The sequence below is a fragment of the Ranitomeya variabilis genome, chromosome 3 (genome assembly GCF_051348905.1).
Source record: "Ranitomeya variabilis isolate aRanVar5 chromosome 3, aRanVar5.hap1, whole genome shotgun sequence".
Lineage (NCBI taxonomy): Eukaryota > Metazoa > Chordata > Amphibia > Anura > Dendrobatidae > Ranitomeya > Ranitomeya variabilis.
Window position 1 is genome coordinate 218161898 of NC_135234.1, and position 26539 is coordinate 218188436.

The window sequence follows — 26539 nt, forward strand, 5'->3', positions numbered from 1 at the left end:
GAAATATAGGAGTCTTCCATGTTACTGATGGCACAAAGGCTCTGGAAAAGCGAATGGCTTCTTGCCCCTCCCAACGGATACTGGGCACATTCTGTGATCCCAAATCCAAATCCCCTTACCAAACCACCCCCCAGACCCCCCCCCCCCCCCCCCGGGGTCACAGTATCCCTAAACCACACTTACCATCCACATACTTGACTTTATGTAGTGATGACAGTCCACCTAATCTACGGGTGCTCGTCTCCAGAAGTGTGAGCTGGGCATAACATACTGGTCACTACAATGTATTGGTCACTACAACTTCCATTGGTCAAAAGGAGTCAAAATCGTTACTACACCTGTAGATAAATTCCCGAAGGGATATAATTTCCCAAATGAGGTCACTTGAGGGGGAATTCTACACTTCTAGCACTTAAGGGCTCTGTATATAGATTCTGCAATTGCAAACTATTCTAAGAAAATCTGTGCTCCAGGAGGCAAATAGCGCTCCATCCCACCCGAATCTCACCATAAGGCTAAGCAGTACTGTACAGCCACATATGGGGTATTTTCACATTCAGCAGAAATTGTAGGACAAATTTTGGTGCCATTTTTACCCATTTCCCAGTGTGAAAATGGTAAATCTGGGTTAAAACCAAATTTTGGTTCTAAAAACGTAATTATTTTTTTCTTCACTGCCCAATGGTGTAAAATTGTGTTACCCACCTATGGTGTGAATATAATCACTGCACCCCTAGATGCAGGTGTAGTTTGTAAAATGGTGTTTCTTATGGGGGGTTCTTCTGTTATGGCACCTTAAGGACTCTGCCAATGTGACATGACACCCTCAAGCCAGTCCAGCAAAATCTGAACTCCAATTTGGCGCTTCTTCCCTTCTGAGCTTTGTACTGTTTCTCAAAGTAGTTTTCGACCACATATGGGGTATCGGGCGTACTCAGGAAAAATTGCCTAACAAATGTTGGGGTCCATGTTCATCTGTTACCCTTGTAAAAATAAAAAATTTGGGGCAAAAATAATATTTTTGTCAGAAAAATTAGTTTTTGTGTTTTTTTTTTTCTTATTTTTACGGCTCTAAGTTATAAATTTCTGGCCGGGATGCAAAGTGCTCAATACACATTTCTTGAGGGTCTAGTGTCCAAAATAGGGGTCACTTGTGGTGGTTTCCGAAGCCTGCCATGCACTCAGACAGTAGTTTTCCCCTACATATCTGGTATAGGTGTACTCATGAGAAATTGCACAACACATTTTAGGGTCCATTTTGTCCTGTTACCCTTGTGAAAAAATTTTTTTTTTTTTTAAAAAAAGGGTTCTAAAGTAAACATTTTTGTGAAAAAAGTTAAATGTTCATTTTTTTTTTCTTCCACATTCTGAAAATTCCTGTGAAGCACCAGAAGGGTTAATACATTTCTTGAATGTGGTTTTGAGCACCCTGAGGGGTGCAGTTTTTAGAATGGTGTCCACATCTTGTAGCAATACCCCATCCCGATCCTTTTCTTGTAGTAATGCCCCATACTATCCACAAATTGTAGTAATGTCTTCTATTGTGCCGTGCTTCACATACACCTAAAAGAAAAAAAAGATTCTTCTCACCTGTTCTCCGTTCCCTCAGCGTCCTCTTTTCTGCACATGCAACCCGCAGACATGATGGACCCCTTGACAATCGTGGCCCGGTCGAGGGGATCGCCAATGGCAGTCCTTAATTTTAGTTGAGTGCGTGTCCTTGGACATTCAATTGAAATGTGTTGCCACATAGAGGAAAGCTGTCTGCACAGCAGTACCAATGCCAGCCAATCAGAGGCCAGCCGCTGACATCGGCGTGCTGGCGCATGGCAGCGACGTCATATGCCGTGCACTGATGTCTGCTCCCGGCCTCTGATTGGCTGGTTCTGGCATTAGTATTGCTATACCGAGAGCTTACGTTTCAATCCAACAACGCACATTCAACTGAAATAAAGCGCTTCTGTCGGATGACCCCCTGAACCGGGCCACAATAGTCAAGGGGTCTACAGTGCCTGTGGGCCTCATAAAGCCGCTTCAGGGGCCACCCAATAGCCATGTGTTTAAGACCTCTCCAATAGACTAGGATTAGGCTAATGAACTGCAAGGGTCTTTTCTTTTTTTTTTTTTTGTGTTATCTGACAATGAAGATTAATGAGCCCGTACTGATCTCTAGATGGTTCTGTTTTGCAATTGTGATCTCATGATGTTTGTTCTGATAACATTATGGAGTGCTTACAATGGTTTGATATCTTATTTTTGCTTAACAGCCTTTCACATACAGGTTAATTTTAGATTTTGGTAAATTAGACTTTTGCATATATGGCAATACTGAAATGGCTTTTTTTTTTTTTTTTTAATTAAATGAGTGAAATGGTTGAGGACATTTACATTTTCGTGTGTGTGTGTGTGTGTCTACATAGATAAATATAGATTTTTTTATTTTATGTTTAGGGGATTTGAATGTGTAGTCTTATCTCTTGGACTTTATACTGCAATATAGCTTTGTTAAAGTCTATGCATTAAATCGCAGCTGGCTGTGAGCCGGGTCCTGAGGACTGAGACCGTAAGGCCACATGCACACATTGAGTATTTGGAGAGTTTTTTTACCCCAGTATTTGTAGGTCAGAGGAAAAGCAGAATAGAAACATTTGCACCACTTCTGCATTTTTCACCCACTCGTGGTTTTGGCTTACAAATAGTGGAGTAAAAAACTCACCAAATACTGAATGTGTTCATGTGGCCTAAAGCAGATCCTTACCTGGATGGAGCGGAGGTTAAGCATGGTCACGTTTACGCCATTTATTCTCTACTAGATGGCAGCCCGATTCTAAAGAATCGGGAGTCTAGAATCCATATATACTTTATTTATTCAAATGTAAGAATAATACAATTAATAAATAATAGTAAGAAAGAACAAAAAATGGCTGCACTCACCAGCTCTTGACAATTCTTGTTATTTAAGGTACAGTTACACAGGATCCATGAACATGCTTATGAGGGGAGTGATGAAAGACATCAGACAACAACTTTGCGTGTTGTGGCAAATGCCACAACAACGGTTCTTTGCTTAAGAACAATAATGTAAATAATAAATAATATGTATCAATAACTATGTATATTGGTATGTTCTTTCTTGGCACAAATTGCAGGAAGTAGTATTCTAGGCAATTATATATTAGATGGGCATTTCCTGAAGGAAATACATGGTGCTTGAACAGCGCTACAAGCTTTACAGCAGCACTTTTCACACACAGGACTGGGGGGCGCGCTTACTTTTGCACCCGGGGCCGGGGGCGCGCTTACTTTTGAACCCGGGGGCGCACTTACTTTTGCACCCGGGGGCGCACTTACTTTTGCACCCGGGGGCGCACTTACTTTTGCACCCGGGGGCGCACTTACTTTTGAACCCGGGGGCGCACTTACTTTTGGAGCCGCACTTACTTTTGGTGGGCGGGGCTCCTCGGCCTCCGATTTGGTTGGTGGGGCCCCTCGTCCTCCGATTTGGTGGGTGGGGACCCTCGGCCTCCGATTTGGTGGGCGGGGACCGGCCTCCGATTTGGTGGGCGGGGACCCTCGGCCTCCGATTTGGTGGGCGGGGCCCCTCAGCCTCCGATTTGGTGGGCGGGGCCCCTCGGCCTCCGATTTGGTGGGCGGGGCCCCTCGGCCTCCGATTTGGTTGGCGGGGCCCCTCGGCCTCCGATTTGGTGGGCAGGGACCCTCGGCCTCCGATTTGGTGGGCGGGGCCCCTCGGCCTCCGATGTGGTGGTCGGGGCCCCTCGACCTCCGCTTTGGTGGGCGGGGCCGGGCCCCTCGGCCTCCGCTATGTTGGGCGGGGCTCCTCGGCCTCCGATTTGGTTGGCGGGGCCCCTCGGCCTCCGATTTGGTTGGCGGGGCCCCTTATCCTCCGATTTCGTGGGCGGGGACTCTCGGCCTCCGATTTGGTGGGCGGGGACCCTCGGCCTCCGATTTGGTGGGCGGGGCCCCTCGGCCTCCGATTTGGTGGGCGGGGCCCCTCGGCCTCAGATTTGGTGGGCAGGGACCCTCGGCCTCCGATTTGGTGGGCGGGGACCCTCGGCCTCCGATTTGGTTGGTGGGGCCCCTTGGCCTCCGATTTGGTGGGCGGGGACCCTCGGCCTCCGATTTGGTGGGCGGGGACCCTCGGCCTCCGATTTGGTTGGCGAAGCCCCTCGGCCTCCGATTTGGTTGGCGGGGCCCCTAGGCCTCTGCTTTGGTGGGCGGGGCCGCTCGGCCTTCGATTTGGTGGGCGGGGCTCCTCGGCCTCCGATTTGGTTGGCGAAGCCCCTCGGCCTCCGATTTGGTTGGCGGGGCCCCTCGGCCTCCGATTTGGTGGGCGGGGACCCTTATCCTCCGATTTGGTGGGCGGGGACTCTCGGCCTCCGATTTGGTGGGCGGGGACCCTCAGCCTCCGATTTGGTGGGCGGGGCCCCTCGGCCTCCGATTTGGTTGGCGGGGCCCCTCGGCCTCCGATTTGGTGGGCGGGGACCCTCGGCCTCCGATTTGGTGGGCGGGGACCCTCGGCCTCCGATTTGGTGGGCGGGGACCCTCGGCCTCCGATGTGGTGGGCGGGGACCCTCGGCCTCCGATGTGGTGGGCGGGGCCCCTCGGCCTCTGCTTTGGTGGGCGGGGCCGCTCGGCCTTCGATTTGGTGGGCGGGGCTCCTCGGCCTCCGATTTGGTTGGCGAAGCCCCTCGGCCTCCGATTTGGTTGGCGGGGCCCCTCGGCCTCCGATTTGGTGGGCGGGGACCCTTATCCTCCGATTTGGTGGGCGGGGACTCTCGGCCTCCGATTTGGTGGGCGGGGACCCTCGGCCTCCGATTTGGTGGGCGGGGCCCCTCGGCCTCCGATTTGGTTGGCGAAGCCCCTCGGCCTCCGATTTGGTTGGCGGGGCCCCTCGGCCTCCGATGTGGTGGGCGGGGCCCCTCGGCCTCCGATTTGGAGGGCGGGGCCCCTCGGCCTCCGATTTGGTGGGCGGGGCCCCTCGGCCTCCGATTTGGTGGGCGGGGACCCTCGGCCTCCGATTTGGTGGGCGGGGACCCTCGGCCTCCGATTTGGTGGGCGGGGACCCTCGGCCTCCGATGTGGTGGTCGGGGCCCCTCGGCCTCCGCTTTGGTGGGCGGGGCCGGGCCCCTTGGCCTCCGCTTTGGTGGGCGGGGCCGCTCGGCCTTCGATTTGGTGGGCGGGGCTCCTCGGCCTCCGATTTGGTTGGCGGGGTCCCTCGGCCTCCGATTTGGTTGGCGGGGCCCCTCGGCCTCCGATTTGGTGTGTGCTCTGCCTGGGGCCACTGTGCTCTGCCTGGGGCCCCATATGCTACCTGGGGCCCCTGTGCTCTGCCTGGGGCCCCATATGCTGCCTGGGGCCCCTGTGCTCTGCCTGGGGCCCCTGTGCTCTGCCTGGGGCCCCTGTGCTCTGCCTGGGGCCCCTGTGCTCTGCCTGGGGCCCCATGTTCTGCCTGAGGCCCCTGTGCTCTGCCTGGGGCCACTGTGCTCTGCCTGGGGCCCCTGTGTTCTGCCTGGGGCCCCATAAGCTGCCTGGGGCCCCTGTGCTCTGCCTGGGACCACTGTGCTCTGCCTGGGGCCCCATATGCTGCCTGGGGCCCCTGTGCTCTGCCTGGGGCCACTGTGCTCTGCCTGGGGCCCCATATGCTGCCTGGGGCCACTGTGCTCTGCCTGGGGCCCCATATGCTGCCTGGGGCCCCTGTGCTCTGCCTGGGGCCCCATATGCTGCCTGGGGCCCCTGTGCTCTGCCTGGGGCCCCATGTTCTGCCTGGGGCCCCTGTGCTCTGCCTGGGGCCACTGTGCTCTGCCTGGGGCCCCATATGCTGCCTGGGGCCCATGTGCTCTGCCTGGGGCCCCATATGCTGCCTGGGGCCCCTGTGCTCTGCCTGGGGCCCCTGTGCTCTGCCTGGGGCCCCATATGCTGCCTGGGGCCCCTGTGCTCTGCCTGGGGCCCCATATGCTGCCTGGGGCCCCTGTGCTCTGCCTGGGGCCACTGTGCTCTGCCTGGGGCCCCATAGGCTGCCTGGGGCCCCTGTGCTCTGCCTGGGACCACTGTGCTCTGCCTGGGGCCCCATATGCTGCCTGGGGCCCCTGTGCTCTGCCTGGGGCCACTGTGCTCTGCCTGGGGCCACTGTGCTCTGCCTGGGGCCCCTTATGCTGCCTGGGGCCCCTGTGCTCTGCCTGGGTGTAGGACACTGGTGACGTCACTTATCTCCGGACATTAGCTCCGGACATTAGCTCCGGACATTAGCTCCGGACATTAGCTCCGGACAAAGCCACGGAAGTTGGCACAAATTGCAGGAAGTAGTATTCTAGGCAATTATATATTAGATGGGACTGTTGGAGATAGCTGTGTGCTGTACTCTGCACCGTACAAGCTTTGCTTGGCTAACCTAAATAGAAAAATAGTTTAACACAATGTCGTACTCCTCCTGTCTTTGTTTATTCTAACAGTAGCATATTAAAATGTTTGTGAAAACTAAAATTGACACCTATGTGAAATCTATGCAATTGTCCTACTAAAGAAAATGCTGCTTTGTTGCAACTGATCACACTGTCTGCTTTTTGTGCATGTCTGTGTCGTTTCGTACTAATCCTCACTAACCTGTTAACACCTATTTTTTTAACATCAGAAATTGTTTCTCCGACTCCAACAACAACAACAACAACAAAGGGAAAGGAGACTGTAACCGGAGGTAAAACTCTATAATCTATTGGGCAATTTGCAAAAGAATAACTAAACCCTCATAGTATGTTTACGTAGAAAAAAAAGAAAAAGGACTGCAGTGCATTTGCCTAATATTCAATATGACTTAAATATTTTGGTTTAGTTATTCTTTGTTTTTACGTGAATGAATAAGATCTGCTCTTTCATGCTCTGCGAAATCTGCTTCCAACATTATTATTGCCTCCTCCTAAGCAACGTCAGTATATTTGGTTTCAACAATTTTTTGCATATTTGTGTCCTGACAATAAGAATGACCATTAGCTTAAATACAGCATTTTAAAGTTTCTGAAATGGCAACCCTTGATCTGGCCTATTATGCGTACCTACTGAAAGGGATTATTGTTCCATCATCGTAGTTATACTTACGGTATTTATCAAGCAAATTGTAAATTTCCCTTTTTTTTTTTTTTCAATTTACTTATTCTAAACCTAATGCATGACTTTAAAGATATTTCTATTTTATCACAAGGATGGCACCCTATAATGCCTGCTGTATGGTTCTGTATACATAACTGATCTTGGGTGTCCGAGCATGCTCAGTCCAGCTTCTATCATTGTAGCTGCACTCAGCTGGCTCTCTTGTATTGCAGTAAAAAGCCAGGGATAGTGAGTACATAGGCTGCCGGTATGGTACAATCTAATATTACTGCCGATTGCAGCTACGGAAGAGAAAAGACTGAGCAAATGTAGTCAAAACTGCCAGAGTTGCGGCACTGGGCTGTAATACTAAATTCCTTTGTCATGAAAGTCTCTGTACATACTGACCCCCCCGGCCAAGTCGGAGGATTACACTTTACAGCGGAGTGCTGCTACAGATACTGAAGAATAACCATGCATTGTGAATGCTTGGGCCAGTTACATACCCAGAACCACATTGCAGGCATTGTTACTGACTCTAAGGGCCCGCTCACACGAGCGTACCACTCAGACAAGTGTTTTATTGGATAAAGTTGGACCAATGTTATAGAATTGTGAGCTCTCGCGGGCACGGTCCTCTCTCCTACTGTACCAGTCGTGACTTGCATTGTTTAAGATTATTGTACTTGTTTTTTATTATGTATACCCCTCTTCAGGTGTAAAGCGCCATGGAAAAAATGGCGCTATAATAATAGAAAATAATAATAGGGCATGGCAGATCCTTTTTTTTTTCCCCACAGACCAAATCTAAAAATATCGCAGCATGCTTCGCAAATTGGATCACACCCACCCATTCAAGTCTGTAGGGCCGTGTAAAATATCTCCCCACACTCTGATGTCATCTGAGTGCAGTCCCATTCCCTAGACTCCCAAAATGGAGAAGATGGAGAAATGAAGTTCTCCTTCTTCTCTGCACCTGTGATCTGGTTCTCTCATCCGAGAGAATCTAATCATACTAGGCTGTCATTCTGATCTGAGTGTCATTACCATGACCAATCTGATGTTAAACCCCAGGTAAATGGCACCATCCGTATCGTAAAGCATGTCTTTAGAACACTGCATTATTTTTAATAGTAGTAACTAAAAAAAAGGCAGAAGAAATATTTTTTTCATTAATAAATATAAATATGATGGTGGAGCAATCCCTTTAAATAGATTATAGTGACTGAGTAAAGTCTAGTATTTTTACACATTTCTTTATCATTAGGTTGTATCCCATCCAAGTGGCTTAAGCTACTTTCACACTAGCGTTTTTTGCAATACGTCACAATGCGTCGTTTTGGCGAAAAAACGCATCCTGCAAAAGTGCTTGCAGGATGCGTTTTTTCACCATTGACTAACATTTGCGACGCATTGCCACACGTCGCAACCGTCACGCAACGGTTGCGCCGTGTTGTGGCGGACCATCTGCTGCAAAAAAGTTACATGTAACATTTTTTGCTGCCGACGGACCGCCATTTCCGACCGCGCATGCGCGGCCGGAACTCCGCCCCCACCTCCCCGCACCTCACAATGGGGCGGCGGATGCGCTGGAAAAATGCATCCGCTGCCCCCGTTGTGCGGCGTATACAACGCTAGCGTCGGTAACCTCGGCCCGATGCACTGAGAAGGGCCGAGCCCGACGCTAGTGTGAAAGAAGCCTTACACAAAATGAATTCCAACATTACGAGTTATTCAACATTTCCGCTTCATTACTGTCAAACCATATCTATTTGCTTATTTATTCCTTTATCCCAATGATCAAAAGCAGTGACCAAATACAGAAATAAAATAAAAAAAAAATTTCTATGTACTCATCAGAGCTTGCTATATACAAGTGTTATGCAGATCATTTGTGACAGGGAAGGAGCACTATATGATGTTGGAAGCTGTCAATCTTTGGGCGCTGGACTTGGTCAATGTACGGGTTGCTTTCTGCTTTAGATGTGCAATATGTGAAATTCCAACCGCAGAGCTGTGAAGCTCAGATTTTAATTTTCTGTCCGTATCCAATGTTTGCATGACTGGGAGCTATGTTTTGCTTGTCTTCCAAAAGTACAGAAGTAATAATGTGGAGTAACTGGAACATTAAAAAAAACTTCTCGAACAATCGGGTTACCAAATGAAGTCCCAATGATTCTTCCGTACTATTTGGGAGCTTGGGCTTTGTCAACAGTACGTAAAAAGATTTCAAAGTCTATGAATTTCAGTAGAAAAACCCACCTATCAAAGGCATATTTGTTATTTTTAGGTACAACTGTCAGTCAAAAGCCATCAACCACAAAGAAGAAAGATGAGACTAATGGAGGTAACGGTCAAGCAAAAAATCATGTAGCATAAGGACTAAATGCATTTGGATTAGGTCATGGTTGGGTTCACATGAATAACGTATTATGATAATAGAAGAGATATAGGAATGATATAGAATACACACTATATAGACAAAGGTATTGGACACGCCTCTTCATCAGTGAATTGAGGGTTCTCATCCAGTCCCATTGTAATGGGATAATAAAACCAAGCCTCTAGCCATGTAGTCTGCCTTTACAAACCTTTGTGAAGAATGGGGCATTCCACAGAGTCCTGCAATTGGATGCCACCTTTGTAACAAATCTGTTTGTGAAGTTTCTTCTCTCATAAATTTTCCACAATTAATTGAGTACAAATATTGAAAAGGAGAAGAGATTAAGAGCCAGAGCAACTCGTCCACGAATTTGCAGAAAATATAAAAATACAAGCCTGGATCTCCAAAGGCTGAGAAGCTTAGTTCATAAATGTCACATGTGATCTGCTCTCTCTCTAATAGCAGATCTCCAAACCTCCATTGGCGTGAAAATGTGCATCGGGAACTTTATGCCATGACTTTCCATGGCCGAACAGCTGCAAGCCTTACATCACCAAGCACAATACTGAGCATTGGATAGTGTAAAGCATGCACCACTGTACTTAGAGAAACACAGTTTTGTGGAGTGACATATCTTTGTTTCCTATCTGGCAGTGTGATGGATGAGTATGGGTTTGGCGATTCCCAGGATAACGTTGCCTGCCTTACCGCACCGTGCCAACTGTAAAGTGTGGTCCAGTGAAGAGAAATATTAATGCTTTAGTATGCCAAGACATTTTGGACACTTTTGTATGCTTCCAACTTTGTGATAAGGTTTAGGAAGGATCTTTTTTACTAGCATGACTGTCGCCCCAGTACACAAAGCAAGGTTCATAAGGGCATGATTGGGATATTTTGGTGTGACCCGAGTCCTAACCTCTATCCTATCGAACACCTTTGGAATGAAGTAGAATGGAAAGTGCAAGCCAAGTTGTCTTGTCCAACATCATTGTTTGTCTGACATCACAAATGCTCTACTCGAAGACTGGGCAAAAATTTCCAGACACAGTTCAAATCTTGTATGAAGCCTTCCCAGAAGATCATAAGCTGTTTATCTTCAAGATAGGGGACCAACTCTATATTAATGACCATGGATTTATAATGTTGGGTCATAGAACCTCCTTCTGGCCACCTCTAGTGGGATCCTCCTACATATGGATTGTGAAGCTCTCATTGACCTAGGAAAACAATATGCAGCGCACTTTAGGGCATGCTTTACATATGTCAGACGTGTCACTAGCAAATGCACAACATCATCATAGAAGAAAATAAACATCTGAGACTGCGAATGATCCATGGATCCCCGAAGGATGGTATAAATATCCAAATGGCTCTTGGCAGAAAAAAAGTTCCCCCACCCCTGGTCTATGGGATCAATGCAAACTGCTTGACTGGCCAGAAACTACAGCATCTCTACACGGTCGGGCATGGGCAGTTACACTGGGTGCATCAGGGGCACTATTAGAAGTTTAACTCTGCACAGGAACATATTATCTTAACGTGTCCATTTATGAAATATTTTTTTTCCAATTGACTTTGGTCTTGGAAAAAGTCTTTTGGCGATGCCTCAAAATTAGACAAACACATACTGGTTGAAACTGGCACACATACTGTAGCTGGTTGTCCTTTGACACCTATTACCAGGACATCTGCCTAGACATAGCCACGGAAGTGAGCATGTGTTTCCATCAGGAGAAGGGACAGGGCTGCTGTCATACTCTGCTTGCACTAGCTTATATACACGTGAACAACATATTGGACATTTTGAAATCCAGAAGATCTGATCCTTTTCTCCAACGTCTGGCATAAGGGGATATTTGGAAAACTGTAATCTTAGGTATATGATGTGTATGTATGCCTTGAATTAAATCAAAAAGATGAAGTTGAGTTTCTTTATTAGCATGAATTTGCTTTTCATTCATTGTTAGTTAATGACTTTCTGAATGGAGAGAGCATTTCACAAGCATTGATAGGTGGCTTTTTTTTACTGAAATTCAAAGTCCTGTTTATTTAATCCCAGGTTCAACTGTCGCTCAAAAAACAACTAAACTGCAAAGCACTGAGGAAAATGGAGGTAACATGTCCAGTAAATTATTAAGAATAAGGAACCAGGGTGCGTCCACATGGGACTTAAAAGTCTGCCAGAAACCTGCCATTAAATTTCTATGCAAGTTTATTGGCAAAATTACCCGATTGAAAGCACAAGGGTGCCCGAATGGTCACTAAAAACGTGCAGCGTTTTTGTCTCGTGTGTACATATCCTAAACTAGTATATTTGCAGAGTCTTAAACCATTCTATGAAAGTACATGTATCTATTATAAAAGAAATTCAGAAACTATCTGTATAACCTAATAAAAAATAAACTTGCTTCAGTTGCACAGTGGTCTGGCTGGAAGCACTTGCGCTATTTCCTACTCCTCCATTTCCCTGACTCCAACTCCACAGCCCTGGTTACTACTGACCATGTACATAAAATGCAGCTCAGATTCATCTCAACTAAAAGCCGAGATCCTTAGATCAGGGACAGAACAGACATTTATAGGTCATTTCTTAACTTTCCCAAATTCTTATGAAAATTTACAGCACATCCTGCAATGTACTGCTGTACCCAATGTATTATATATGATCATAATAGAGTCCATTTTATAACCGACTCCACCAAAATGGACACAGACTCTAACTCCACACCCCTGGTTACACAGCACTACTGGTGTGTGTGTGTTGCACTTACTATGTGATTTCCCCACATGCATTCAGATCTCCACAGTGACCAGTGATCCCCTACAGCCACAATATGATTCCACCCAGCCACTGAGAAGTACTGATAAAATAAAAATACTACTCACCTAGCCCTATTCCTCCAAAGAGCTACTCCGGTCTGTGCTGTGTGCCAACTACAGCTCAGCGCAGCAGGTAAGATCCAGTGAATAGTGATGAGCGAGCGTGCTCGCCACTTGAGTGACATTGGGGTTCTCATGAGCGTATCGAGTATCGCGGGTGCTTGAGACCCTAGGGACCGCCTGCCATACATGCTAATGCTGTAGGCTGTAGCCAACATAGCTACAAAATGACCCTGTATGGCAGGATATCCGAGCATGTTTAATGGCTAACAACCACAAAACATGGATGCATTGCATTCGAGCACCCGCAATACCATGTACGCACCTGAGCACCCCAATGTCACTCGAGGTGAGCACGCTCACTCATCACTACTAGTGAGTCATCTTGCCTTCTCTTTTTAGCCTCTGACAGGCCGATGGCTCCCTGTCCCAGCATAATATTTCAATGGAGGATGCAGATTCTTTGGGCTTATAACACAGAGAGGGGGGGTGAAGTTGATTGGCACAGGGCCCCTCCAACTCTTGAGCCCCATGGCGGACGCGTGGTCTGCTTTTATTAGTTGTATGCCACTGGATTCAGTAGTTTATGTACCCTTTGGTACATTAGTGGGCTTGTCCACTACTTTTTTACAGCAAAACGCAATACTAATCTTTTGATAAACTAAAATATTTTCCTAAGTACATTTACTTATCTTGCCCTGTTCCAACTGAGGAGGTAGCGGTTACATGACACCGCCTGTCCGCATTCTCTGTCATGCCATTCAAATGGTTTCTTCTTCCGGCCTCCAGCAACAGATGGAACATCACAATGATGTCACTCCAGAGACATCCAGGAATGGATTTATACACCGATGGTTTTTTTGTTGTTTTTTTTTCCTTTTTAAAGGGAATCTGTCAGCAGGTTTTTGCTATGTATTCTGAAGACAGCGTGCTGTAGGGATTAAAACACAAATTTCAGCAATGCCTCTCTTATCAAGCTCAGAGGTTTTGTTTGCTTATGATTGTTTTAGCACCAGGAGCTTATCATTGCTGCCACTAGCTGGTGCTATAAGCCCTAGTCCTACACGCCCCCTCCTGTGATGGGCACCTCACTGTCTATGGACACTGTATGTACTGAGCCTGGTGTGGGCGGGGTTAGCTTCCTCAGCTCTGCTTCATGCTAAATCTACAAACTCTGAATGTGTCAGACCGGCTGCACCCAGTAATCTAAGTGCTACATTGTTGGATTCAGCTTCTCTTTGCCTACATCAGGCTGTTCTCAGATGAGGTAGCAAAAACCTGCTGACAGATTCCCTTTCAAATTGTCTGAAAATGCACCAAATTGCTACCCTGTGAACAAAGTCAAACACTAAAGCTGTGCCAAATAGCTGTATTAAAAGTGAAACTCCAGTGAAAATGGAAACCAATGCGTAAAGTTGTTTGTTTGTTTTCTTTCAAAAAAACATTTTCTGTAAGAACCAATCAATAAGTGGTACATGTTTTAATGTTTTGACCGATGAGATTTTTATTCACACAGTAAATCTCAATAGCCGTTTAACTGTTATTCCCTTTGGTCTTAATAGCACATACTATGCATCTTACTCAATGCAATGCTTCTGTGACACAAGGTATAGCTTCCTATACAGTCTAGATAGCTGATGGCCGGCAGCTATCTCACTTAACTCTCCCATACACAGGAGCACCTGCTGTGCCGAGTGCTCCTGTGTTCTGAGAGAGCAGCTGCCAGACTCCTATGGCAGAGGCATATCTTTGAGAACAAAAGGATCAGCAGTCTGAATTCGGACATTTGAGATTCTTATATCCCCTGACATCTGTTAGGGGATTATTTAGGAAGGGGGTGCCCCATTCATATTGGACAGACTGTTTGCAGAACCCATAAATATTTTGGGGTTTGGGCAACATCTGTATAATGTGTATGGGGCATTATTTGTTGGAGGCCTATAAAGGGAAACATTCATCAGGAAATTACCGATTGTTTAAATCAGATTTTTGTATTACATGTCACTTTTAAACATTTTTGGCAAGGTTTTCTTGTTACAGTTCAAGCTGTATTAAAAATAAAAAAAATTAGAAATCTTGCAGTTTTCACACTGGACGCTGCGGCTTTCTTAGACACTAACTTCTGGTTTGTCTCAGGAAATAACATATGTACATAGCCACAATGGTCAGACCCCAACCCTATGTATTGCTTTGAAGTGTGTTCCTGTGCAAAAATCATTTTGAAGGAATGGGGATCGGTCAGCTGCGGTATCCTCTATTGTGATTGGTGCATCCTGTACTATCTCCTGTGTATAGAGGTGTTACCTGTCACTGTAATCCTGCCTCTGATAAGGAGCCTGCTTCTTGAAGAGGTGGGAAACATGAGTCTAAAAAAGCCACAGTGGCCACTGTGAAAACTGCAAGATTGCTAACTTTGTTTTTATCAAAAAAGATTGTGATATGGAATTAAAATATTGCCAGCTTTTAAAAAAAAAATAAATAAAATAAAAAATAATACATGTGACACAAAAACCTGATTTCAACAAGAAGTCTTTTCTGGTTGATGCTTCACTTTTAAATGTCCTAGTAAGAAACTGGCAAGATTTTTTTTTCTACCAGTTAAAGTTCAGATCGCAAAATTGTTCCTTTTTCCTTTTGGGTGAGGAAAGTGGGTTGAATCCAAAATTCTGTACTGATTTATTTTCTGTTTTCTTGGCATGCGGATTGAGGGGGTGGAATGGTGTACTAAGCTCTTGACCATGCCATGGATGCAGCAAAGAACCCTCATTTGCATATATTTTTTTGACATGCAAAATGAAAGAATTGAAATCTGTTGCAGGATGTTTATTTGGGTTTATTCAGGTATTTATTTGCATCTATAACGCTATTAGTTTCCACAGCGCTCTACACACATCATCACTGTCCCCATTGGGGCTTACAGTGTAGAATCCCTATCTGTATGTCTTTGGAGTTTGGGAGGAAACCGGAGACCCCAGAGGAAACCCACACAAACACGGGGAGAATATGAATAACATACAAACTTCTTGCAGTTGTTGTTCTTGGTGTACAGACTCCCTTTAACCGTTATATAAGTACATCTTTATAGTATAAGTTTTCTTTTTGTAATCCCATAATTATTTTCAAGACCCTGTCTGTTGAAGTGAATGGAAACACTGCTGCTAACATTTACAGGTTTGCAGCATCTCATAAGCAAGAATATTCTCATTCACTCGCCACAAATCGAAATCTTGAATTTTGTGAGCAACTCAGAACTGTGTACTAAAACGTTGTCCAACTTTTTATATAAATGCAGTTTTTGGCACTGCATAGATGAAAAATGAGAAATCGCATTTTAAGGTACATGTTGGAGACTATCAATTTTTTTTTTTTTTTAGTTTTAAAAACCTATTACTTATATCCATTAATTTTTCTTCTTTTTGGGAATACATCATTTCTACTTTAATCTGTACGTTGGTACTCACTGCTGTATAGAAAATATCTAAAGAAATTAGTAAATAATGTTCTTGACTATCTGATGAGAATCATTTTGTCTACTTACAGGGGAAAGCAGCAGTGGAGCCATCGTGGGTAAGACACGTAGTTGTTTGTTAACCAATGTACATGTAAATAGAGCACGCATTTCCTTCTCACTGTGAACATTTTATTCTCATAAAGATAAGTAATTTGTCTTATAAACAGGCTGCATATTGTGTTAGGGAATGATCTGTTGTTTAACCCTGGATATTTGTTAAATGTATTTTTAAAAAGTAGTTGTATAACAAAGAAATCAACAGTCTGTTTAGTAATCATTCCATATGAGAATTAAAGAGGAGGAAGTATATTGAACTCTCTCCATAACTTTTATTGACTTCTCCTGTGACCACTGGTAGGGAATGCAGTTGCCTGAAACAGTTAACAGGGGTCAAGAGATTCTGTTGACCCCAAGATTCTATGGTAGGTCTTGTACACCAGCAGTGCCACTTGCTGAACATCTCTGCTTACATTATTGCCCCCTGATTTGAGATTCAACAATACAGCGTTCTACATCAGAATTACTTACGATAACATCTACATGTGGATAACTTACCCAAGGCATTGGTTCACAATCACCAAGGGTATGTTTCCACTGTCCGGAATGACAGCACTTTGGACGCAGCAGATACCCGCTCCATCCAAAGTGCTGCCGGCTTTTGTACACGCTGTGATTCTGCATGTGTTCATTGAATACATGCGGAATCACCGCATCCTATACATAGAACGGTGCTATTCATCTTGCGGAGGCTGAGCTTCTCTGCCAGATAAATAGGCATGCTGCAGTCTATAAAGACGTGCCACATGTGCGTATACGCAGGTCTGCCACCTGCGTCTTTGAGCGCATAGTGGAGATGGGATTTCATAAAATTCCATCCACTATGCTGTAACATCTGGCTGCTGCGGATGTACGCAGCCTCCAATCCGCAGCGTTTCCTGACCATGGAAACATGACATGTAGGGAGTCATATGGGTGGAAGAGTTTTTCTAAAGAGTCATGTCAGCTAGTCCTCCTGTCTTGACTGATGCCCCACTGCTGGATGCATGCATGAGTAGTGGAAGCCTCTAATCAAATCTGACCTGCTCTGAATGCCTGCATTATTCAGGAAAGTAATTGTCATGTGTTGCAGTAATCCTGATGTCCTTTTAGATATTATTGTCTGGTATTAGGCAGTTATCGGTCTTTCATGTTCACCGTTAATACTTGTTTGGCTTTATGTCCCAAGTTGTGTGGCAAGTTCCTTTAAAGTGACGATATGGACTTGTAAGATTGTCCCCTGTAGTTGGCACCAGAGACCCACTTCTATTGCTCTCTGAAGTGGTTATTTGCATATGGCGGCATAGTTCTATTAGCTGAAATCCAAAGTTTCATCATTTAATTAAGTTCATAGTTAAATTATTATTCTTCACACCGAAAAAGTCATGCAGGCATCATATGCTTCAGCTGAAGAGTCCCGTTTGTTGAATTCCTTAAAAAATAATAAAAGGAGGAGGAAGTAGCCATACTTGGGGCTCATCCAAACGTCTGTCTTTCAAATCTGAATTCTGTCCGTGATTTTTACTGATAGAACTTGTACAATTCTAGTCTAAGAAGCTGATCACGCGTCCATGTAGTTTTGTTTCAAATATGTCAAGAAGCGTGCATAAGATCATCAGCACACGCCCCTGTAGTCTTGCTTTATTAGATGAAAGCCTCCGTTTTGAGGCCTAGCAAGGCGGGAGAAAGTGGGCAGCCCTGACACGTGCCATTTTGGATATTAAAGTTTACACTGTCTGACCCTTGCTGAGCATTGTAAGTGAAAGATCAGCACAGCGGCTGTGAAAGGAGGGGAAATCTAAACCTTATTAGGGGGTATGCCATCATGCACCAGCTTATTCTGACAAATGCTTATGAAAGCGCTACACTCGCTTACATCATAGGTCCATAGATAACCGCTTCATGACCACCAACTCTCCAGTGGTTCTTATTTAACCACCGGTAAGGTATCAGTATTGTATGTTCCATGTGTGTATAAAATGCTTACCTGTCCCCATCTTCTGCTGTTTCCAGCGCAGCTCCTCTCTTATGCATCCTGTGATTGAGGTTGGGGCTGTCCGGAACCCTCTACGGTTTGCTCAGCAGACAACAAGTCATTTCCCAATGTTATTCTGTGAGAGCCGCATTCTGAGTCTCCTAGACCTACATTAAAGAGGTTGTCCGCTACTTTTAAAATGATAACCTCTCCTTGGGATAGGTCATCAATGTCTGATTGGCTGGGGTAGGACACCCGGAACCTCCGCCGATCAGCTGTCATCGGTGGCCGGAAGTACTCACAAGCCATGCTCTGTCTTCTGGTAGTGGCCGCAGATGGGTACTGCACATCCGCCTCCTATTCAAATCAATAGGATGCGGATGTGCAGTATCCTGCGGTGGCCACCAACAGCAGACGGCCAGCTCCTCAAGTGAGTACATCTGGCAGACGGTCACCGCCACAGATACGGGCTGATCGGAGATGGGGCTGGGTGTCAGACTCCTACCAATCAGACACTGATTACCTATCCTAAGGATAGGTCATCAATGTAAAAGTAGTGGACAACCTCTAAGGGAAAAACGAACGATTGGTAGTGATTCCAGCCAGTCAGAGCTGCGATGACACAAGATGATAGAGAGGGACCAAAGTAGCGTTGGAAAAAATAGATGGCCACCAGAAACTATTTTACAACACACATGGTTCATACATTACTGATACCTAACCCGTGATAAAATAAATAAAAGTAAAAACGGGATTGGACTTTAATCCTAACACAAAGACTGTATCGAGAAGAAAAAATAAATAAATCTGGCCCATTTTAGGAGCAGAATGCTAGTTTTAGACAATAAAACATTTAGAGAAATCACAGAGCTTTCATAAGTAAAGTGAAGGACGACAGTAGAGGTGTCAAATCCATATAGGCAATTGTAAAAGTGATGTCCTTATTAGTAATGGCCAGCGGGTGGCAGCAAACTATCTGCTAATAAGCAAGTAAGAGCGCTGCAGACGATCACATAGTAAGAGCGCTGCAGACGATCACATAGTAAGAGCAGAATCTTTTCTTAGAAAATTCTAAAAAATTAGGCCAGTGGCCTCTGTTGTGTACAAGCTGACCTTCTAAGAAGGTAGATGGATATGGATTTGAGTTGGAGCTAGGTTGGTGGTATGGTGGTCGCATTCCTGAGGTGGGCAAAATGATGCTTTTATTTGACACATTGTATGATTAAAAAGAAAATGTATAGAAAAAAAATTCCCAATAAACCCTGTAAGCTTTTATTATCTCTATAGAGGCTGAAGGCGGCTTTGATTGATTTATATTTATCAACTGCAAGGAAAAATTTGATCTCTCATTTAGAAAAAAAATAGTTTTGCCCACAATATGGAAAAAGGGAACCGATTCATCAAGACTAGCATTCTTTATGCAAGCCTCAATCCAGGATTTGCTGGAGTAAGATGTGTTAAACTCTCTAAGGTGCATGTGCCGCTTGATAAATTTGGCCCATCTTCCAGCGGTCATGCGCCTCTTCTGTCTGTTTATGCCACTTTAGTCCTAAAGTTTTTTTTATTTAAAGAAAGAAGTTTTAGTAAATGTGATGTTGCCTGTCAGCATCCTGTGACGTTCTGTCCAGTGGTTTCTCCTCCGGACCTCCAGTCTCTGAAGTCTCATCACTCAATAGAAGGTTGAGCGGAGCTGTGGGAGTTTGATGCATGCGCGTCTTTTTGGGGCGGCCACTCCCTGTGAAGGCTGGACAGAACATCACAGGAGGCAGGTGGGCAGGATCACGTCACCGATACGTGCACGGCGGGAATGGGCTGGATAAGTAAATATTTGGAAAAATCTTTCTTTTTCAGGCATAGCTCAAGACGTTTTGGACAACCCTTATAACCATATTTCTCAATATTTCAATACTTGTAGTCAAGCAGACGTCAGAGCCCTGACTGCAGGAAACTTGCATTTGTATGTAATATTGCTGTATTTCTTTTAAGGCGGAGTTATCGGTGGAATTATCGGAATTCTCATTGCAGCATCAGTAATTTATGCGTGCTGGTTTAGGAGAAAAAAAGGGTGAGATTATCCAATGAAAAGATGCATTCTGTATTTAAAAAGTATAGTGTAGAGTGCTGAAAGCGAAGGGGCCGATTCATCAAAGCTTTTATGCCAGGAAAGTTCTGTAAAAGCTTCGAAAAGAACACCGACAAAATGGACGTAGCTGGGAAGGAGCCCGGGTGGGATGTGCGGCTTCTCCTGATAGGAGTGGCATTTCTGATGCAGCGCATGGAGGCATCGAATTCATTAGGTGGCATGTGCCTCTTGGTGAATTTGGCACCTTCTACTCCAGCAAGAGGCATCAGTTTTGATGAATCTGCCTCTAAGTTTCCATTTTATTCATGTGTTTTTAGACCGAATTTTACCAACATGCAATCCCCCCAGGGGTCTTACCCTTTTATTTGTTAGTAACCATACATTAGGCCCTTTTAATTGGAAGTGTAAGGCCATAACATCAAAGCAAATATATCCAAAGCAAATGCTGAGCTCTGTATAACCCCCCCACACCACTGATTGGCAGCTTTCCATGTACACTGGGTGTAGTCAGAAAGCTGCTGCCAATCAGCGGTGGGGGCAGAGTTATACAGAGGACTACATGGCAGCAGGTTTATTATCCCCTAGTGACAATCTCCTGCAGATAAAATAATGATTTTATCAAAACTACAGCAAGGAGCCCAGTAAGTGTCCTATCGCTGAAATCCATTTCTTTGTGTCTCCATTATGCTGATCTCAGGTTAGGTGGCAAAAACCTCATGACCAATTCCCTTTAACATATTATTACACGAGATTCTCTTTAAAACAAAAATGTGTAAATCCAATTAAATATTCTGAAAAATAAAGCACAAAATAAAAAAACAAACACTTTTGAATAAATGTCTCAAACAGGACACTGCAAAAACAAATTTTACACTTTTTCAAATTAATGTGAATTCTTTAATAGTGTCACAAAAAATAAAGAAAATATAAATTATTTATGCCTTCTGCCTATAATAAAAATGAATATACATAAACTAAACGCTAAATTTTTGTACAATAATAATGTGCCAAAACTGCTCCTGAAAAATACTTACCATATATTATTGTAAAAATAAAGTTAGGCCTCTGAATGGTTTTTATATTCAAACTGGTTATCCATTACTGGGAAACCCTTTAACTGCTAATGTGCCTCAGAAAAGGAAAAACAATTATGATCAACTCCCAAATTGACAACGTTCCATTTGATTCCCATTTTTTGCCCTAGTTTGTATGTGCCCCAGCCACTGAAATGATAGTTCGGTATGCACTGACTGATCTCTGACAATAGTTCATATAGTGACCTGGGGTTTATACAAGGGATTTTTTGTGGGACAGAGGACATCCGTTCTTGTCTCTTTTACTTGTATTCCCTGTAAAATAACCATTCTGGTGCACCTTTTTGTTAGGAATTGCTCGGGACAAATTCAGTTACTCCTCTTGTAGTAATATGTTAAAGGAAATCTGTCACCAGGTTTTTACCACCTAATGTGAGTGCAGAGTTGTGTAGAGACAGAGACCCTGATTCAAGCCATGTGTCACTTACTGGTCTGTTTGCTGTAGGCTTGATACAAGTAACTAGTAAACCTGCAGTCCTCCATATTCAGGAGCACTGGATAACCCCACCCCCATCACTGATTGGCAGGTTTTTGTACACACTGTGCAATCAGTTATGTGGGCGGGGTTATACAGAGCTCCGCAATCAGAGAACTGTTAACTATACCTCACATAAAACAGTGATTGTATCAAGACTAAAGCAAGGAGCCCAGTAAGTGATACATCGCTGGGATCAGGGTCTCTTTCTCTACATTATACTGCTCTCAGATGGGGTAGCAAAAACCTGCTGACAGATTCCCTTTAAATGGCTATACATTTTCTTTGTCAGACGATGTAGGGCTAAATCATATTGACAGTGTGTGTAGGTACATGGAAACTGTAACACACTGATAGATATTCCTTACACCTCGAAGGAAAATAACAGAGGAACTGCCCAACGCATTTACAAGAAAAGATGCCTGTGCGTCTTTTAGGTTCATGTCCATGTAGTATGTTCAAGAGAGCTGTCAGGTCGTCTTTAAATACTTGTTAGTTTCATCATACGTAATTGCATTAACATATAATATATATTCTTTTTTTCCATTCCTACACTGAAATATGGGCAGTGATGATTATATAGCTCCAACTGGAAAGAAACCAGACAGTGGTCCATCAAGTAGCCCACAGACTCCAGTAGAGCAGTATGATATGAAGCAGCTAGAAGCCCAGGTAGATCGTCATGGTCTCGGTACTTACAGTACCTTCTCACCGGGACCATGTTCCGAGTCCATTATGCATCGCTCAGTGCCGTCCTGCCTGTTGTGCACTAACATCGCTCTGAAGTTTGCTCCTCTGTAACATAGACCGGGCACGGTTTGACAGAAGATCATGATTAAAGGGAACCTGTCAGTGGATTCATGCTGCCCAAACCACAGCATGAATCCGATCCTAGCGCACGATTGCAGCCAGGTATGTTCTACTCTGAAACGCTCCGGTGTTTTGGAGAAAACATACTATAAAGATCTGTCCGGGAGCCATTGGGAGAGATGATACGAGTCCGGCCCAGGTTCCCTTTAAGAAGAAAACCGTTGACCTAGTTGATATCTTGCAACAAATCTAACCAACTCCAGTTTTGTATGGCAACATACTCGCCTTATCAGTGCTGTAGACCATCTTGCATGCCTGTCATTAACCTCTAACAGTGTAGCGCACATTTATCAAAGGAAAAGCAATGTTGCATTGTGCGATAGAACCGTAACACTATTGATCTATGTGCGTCTATAATAACAGTATTGTGTCCATTAAAGGGGTTGTTGCTATTTTTATTCACTTGGATAATAAAGTTTACACTTGGTATAAATGACCATTTTCAGCCAAAAAATAAAATGTTTTTGCTGTAGAAAGTATTATGTACACGTTGTGGGATACGTTACATCACAGCCAATAAGCTGCAAAATCTAATGTGGATTGTTTTCTTAGCCAATATTAATGGATGAAAACAATGGTGTTTTGTGAGTGGATCCACCAATGAAATTTCTAACAATTGTACTACAACCCCTTTAAATGTCTTTTTACATGTTACATGTTCATTTTTATCCCTATCACAATTTGAGTCGCAGCAGATTTCCTATTGCTGCTTGTCTAGCCATCCCGGCCATCTCGTGTGCCGTTTGTTATCTTATTCTTCCATCTACATTGGGTAGGATGTACTCATTAGTATTGGAAACGTTGATCAAAGCAGGCAGTCTCAGTTCAACCGGAATAATTTATGTGTAACATTGTTGGCTCACGGTCATTAGCTTTAGTGACTAATATCAACCAATTTCTGGCCTCTTCAAGTCTACCAAATTGTTGTTCTTGGCTTGTACCGTACTTATTCATTCCATATTGCCAGCATATGTAACCTCTGGTGTGTTCTGGATGGGATTGATATGTAAAATGTAATTCTTGATTGGGATCTAGATGAGTTTTAGACGTAATTGGTAGTTTAAAGTCAAATGTGTCTACCCCATTTAGGGATGACCTGAGGGTAAGTTAATGCTGTGTGAGCCATGGGCAGCATGAATCAGACATTGCCATGTGACATTGTTGTACAGGTCGCCGCATCGCTGCTGCGTCGTTGGGAAGATCTCACTGTTTGACATCTCATCAGCGACCACATAGCGACGCAGCAACGATCCCTGACAGGTCGTATCGTTGTCGGGATCGCTTTAGCGTCGCTAAGTGTGACGGGGCCTTTACTCTGAATTTTGTTTTGGAGTAAGAATACTTTGAAAACCTTGCTGAGGAGCATGCATCTCATAGGATTAGCCCAAGACTCCGGTCCCCAGCAGCATCTTTCTGCTCCTCTTTCGTAGGTTGACAGGTCTCTCTATAAACACACACAGGGAGAGACCTTTCAGCCCAAGTTGTGGGGCATACTCTCTAGCTAGCTCTTAGTAAACCACTCATGTCTGCAATAATGCATCCAGTCTGATGCTGCTCAAACCACAGTCTTCATGACTCTATCTACTGTCAATTTATCTTTATGAGAATACTAAAAGTATTTAACTTTTGGCTTGTTCTTGACCTTGTAGCTAATTTTATTTTATATAATATACCAAATCATAGACATGGTGTCATTGAATAAACCTAGACTACACCTAGTGTGGCGTAAAAGGGAAACTCACCAGGTTTTGGCAACCTAATCTGAAGGCAACATAATGTAGAGACAGAAACCCCGATACCAGAGATGTCACTTACTGAGCTGCTTGCTGTAGTTTTAATGTCCCTGTTTTATCAGCAGGAGATTATTAAAGGACTACTGAACATGCTGCCATATAGTCCTCCATATTCATGAGCTATATATATATAACCCCGCCCCCACCACTGATTGGCAGTTTTGTGACTATGCACAGTGTACACAGAAAGCTGCCAATCAGTGATGTGGGGGCAGGGTTATACAGACCTCAGTATGCAGATCTGCAGCAGAGAAAACAATGATTTATATTAAAGGGAATCTGTTTTTGCTATGTAATCTGAGGACAGCATGAGGCAGCAGTTGAGACACTGAATCCAGCATTGTTATCTATTTGAATGTGAGCTATTGTTTACTTACAGTGACTGTTTTCTCACTAGGAGATTATCATTGCCCTGAACACAGTACACATGAGCCCTGGTCCGAGCATGCCCTCCTCTGATAAGTAGCTTACTGTCAATAGACAGTCTACATAGAAAGCTGTGGTGTGAGCAGGGTTAGCTCTCTGAGCTCTGCTACATGCTAAATCTAAAATCTAATTGTGTCACAACTGGTGCACCCCATAAACTAAGTGATACATTGTTGGAATCAGGCTCTCTTGCCCTACACATTATGCTACTCTCATATTGTCGCAAAAACCTGCTGACAGATTCCCCTTAAAAAGACAGAACACAGTGCAGTTAGTGACATCACTACAATCTGGGTTTCTACCACTACATTATGCTGCTCTTAGATTGGGTAGAACAAAACTGGTGACAGATTCCTTTTTAAAGGTATTACTAAAAATGAACGCTTCTGTTTTATAAGACTGGCTCAGATATTATGCAGTGTCTCTATTAATAACAAAGTATTCCTAACGTACTAACTTTTGTCTCGCTTCTCAAAAGATCCTTATTAATGAGAAACTAGGCGACTTGATACGTTTATTTTCTTGCCTCCATTGTTTTTATTTCAAAATACTCGTCATAATAATTTCACAATTTTAATGCATTTCTTCTGGGTTTTTTTAGGCAACACCGTAATTATCTTCACTATGGCTCTCATGGCATTTGTGATAAATATTGGCTTCTGAACCTGAGGGATCTCCGTGTGTGGCAAAGCCTACATCCCATCCTGTATGCCTGAGGAGAATATTGCCGTGACGCTTTGGTCCATTTGATTCTTGAAGATGTGCCTTCAGACCGCAATAACTCGCCCCGACCTGCTTGGCTTCAATGCACATGAACGTCTGACCTAATTCTTCAGTGTGCAAGGAAAGCCAGATCCATGCACTTAACGCTTTTCCTTCTGAAAGACTTGTGTTTTCTGATTGCAAACTTTGCACATGGGAGCGGTTGAATATATGAAGACTGTGAATGTAATTTTTAGTTTATCAGTTTAAACTATGAGTATAATATAATAGACTGTTATATTTTTATAAAAAAAAATAAAAACACATTTTTTCCTGGTTATTCTTAAAGGGATTTACCACTAAAGAGTTTCTAGTAATAATGGGAATATTATTACTTGCAGCACGGTGGCTCAGTGGTTAGCACTGCTGGTTTGCAGCGCTGGGGTCCTGGGTTTGATCACTCCAGGGATAATACATACCAGGAGTTTGTATGTTCTCCCCGTGTTTGGGTGGGTTTCCTCCAGTTACTCAGATTTCTTCCAAAACTCCAAAGACATACTGATAGGGAATTTAGATAATAAGCCCCACAGTGATGGTGTCTGTGACGTGCTGTTTCAATAATGGCGCTATATAAGTGGGTAAGATAAACGTGCCACCTGGACAGTCTGCATTTCTATGTGAGGTACCGGCAAAGTTCTGTAGACTTGTCATATAATGGAGAGCCCAGTAGTAATTTATTTTAGGTGAACTGAGTAGCCCACAAAAACTAATAGAAAAATTGTGCCAAATTTGTCATACTGTCTCTTGTTGGTTAAGTTCGGACTTATCTATAGACTGTCTAGTCTTTCTTGCATAAGGCAGGCCACTGTTCAGCATGAATTGGGCAAACTGGTGTCACACTTCTGTTCTGCCCCCGTCATGCCCAAGTTCAGCCCATTTTGACAGATCTAGGCAAAACCTGTGTAAGGGTATGTGTCCACGTTCAGGATTGCATCAGGATTTGGTCAGTATTTTACCTCAGTATTTGTAAGCCAAAACCAGGAGTGGAATAATTAGGGTATGTGTCCACGTTCAGGATTGCATCAGGATTTGGTCAGGATTTTTCATCAGTATTTGTAAGCCAAAACCAGGAGTGGGTGATAAATGCTTAAGTGGTGCAGATGTTTCTATTATACTTTTCCTCTAATTGTTCCACTCCTGGTTTTGGCTT

General features: G+C 44.2%; 1 protein-coding gene across 8 annotated transcripts in view; it reads left to right on the forward strand.

Annotated features, from left to right (window-relative positions):
- Window positions 1–26295, forward strand: part of LOC143815678 (C4b-binding protein alpha chain-like) — an 85255-nt gene extending 58960 nt beyond the window's left edge. For 3 of the 8 annotated variants that reach the window (XM_077295183.1, XM_077295184.1, XM_077295185.1), the window contains 7 exons: window positions 6650–6712; window positions 9392–9448; window positions 11544–11597; window positions 15905–15931; window positions 19873–19951; window positions 22108–22210; window positions 25229–26295. In XM_077295183.1, coding sequence (XP_077151298.1) covers window positions 6650–6712; window positions 9392–9448; window positions 11544–11597; window positions 15905–15931; window positions 19873–19951; window positions 22108–22210; window positions 25229–25240 — 395 coding nt within the window. In that variant the 3' untranslated portion in view covers window positions 25241–26295. The remainder of the gene's footprint in view (window positions 1–6649; window positions 6713–9391; window positions 9449–11543; window positions 11598–15904; window positions 15932–19872; window positions 19952–22107; window positions 22211–25228) is intronic. The other 5 variants (XM_077295186.1, XM_077295188.1, XM_077295187.1 and 2 more) reach the window with 5 other exon arrangements.
- The last annotated feature ends 244 nt before the right edge of the window (window positions 26296–26539 follow it).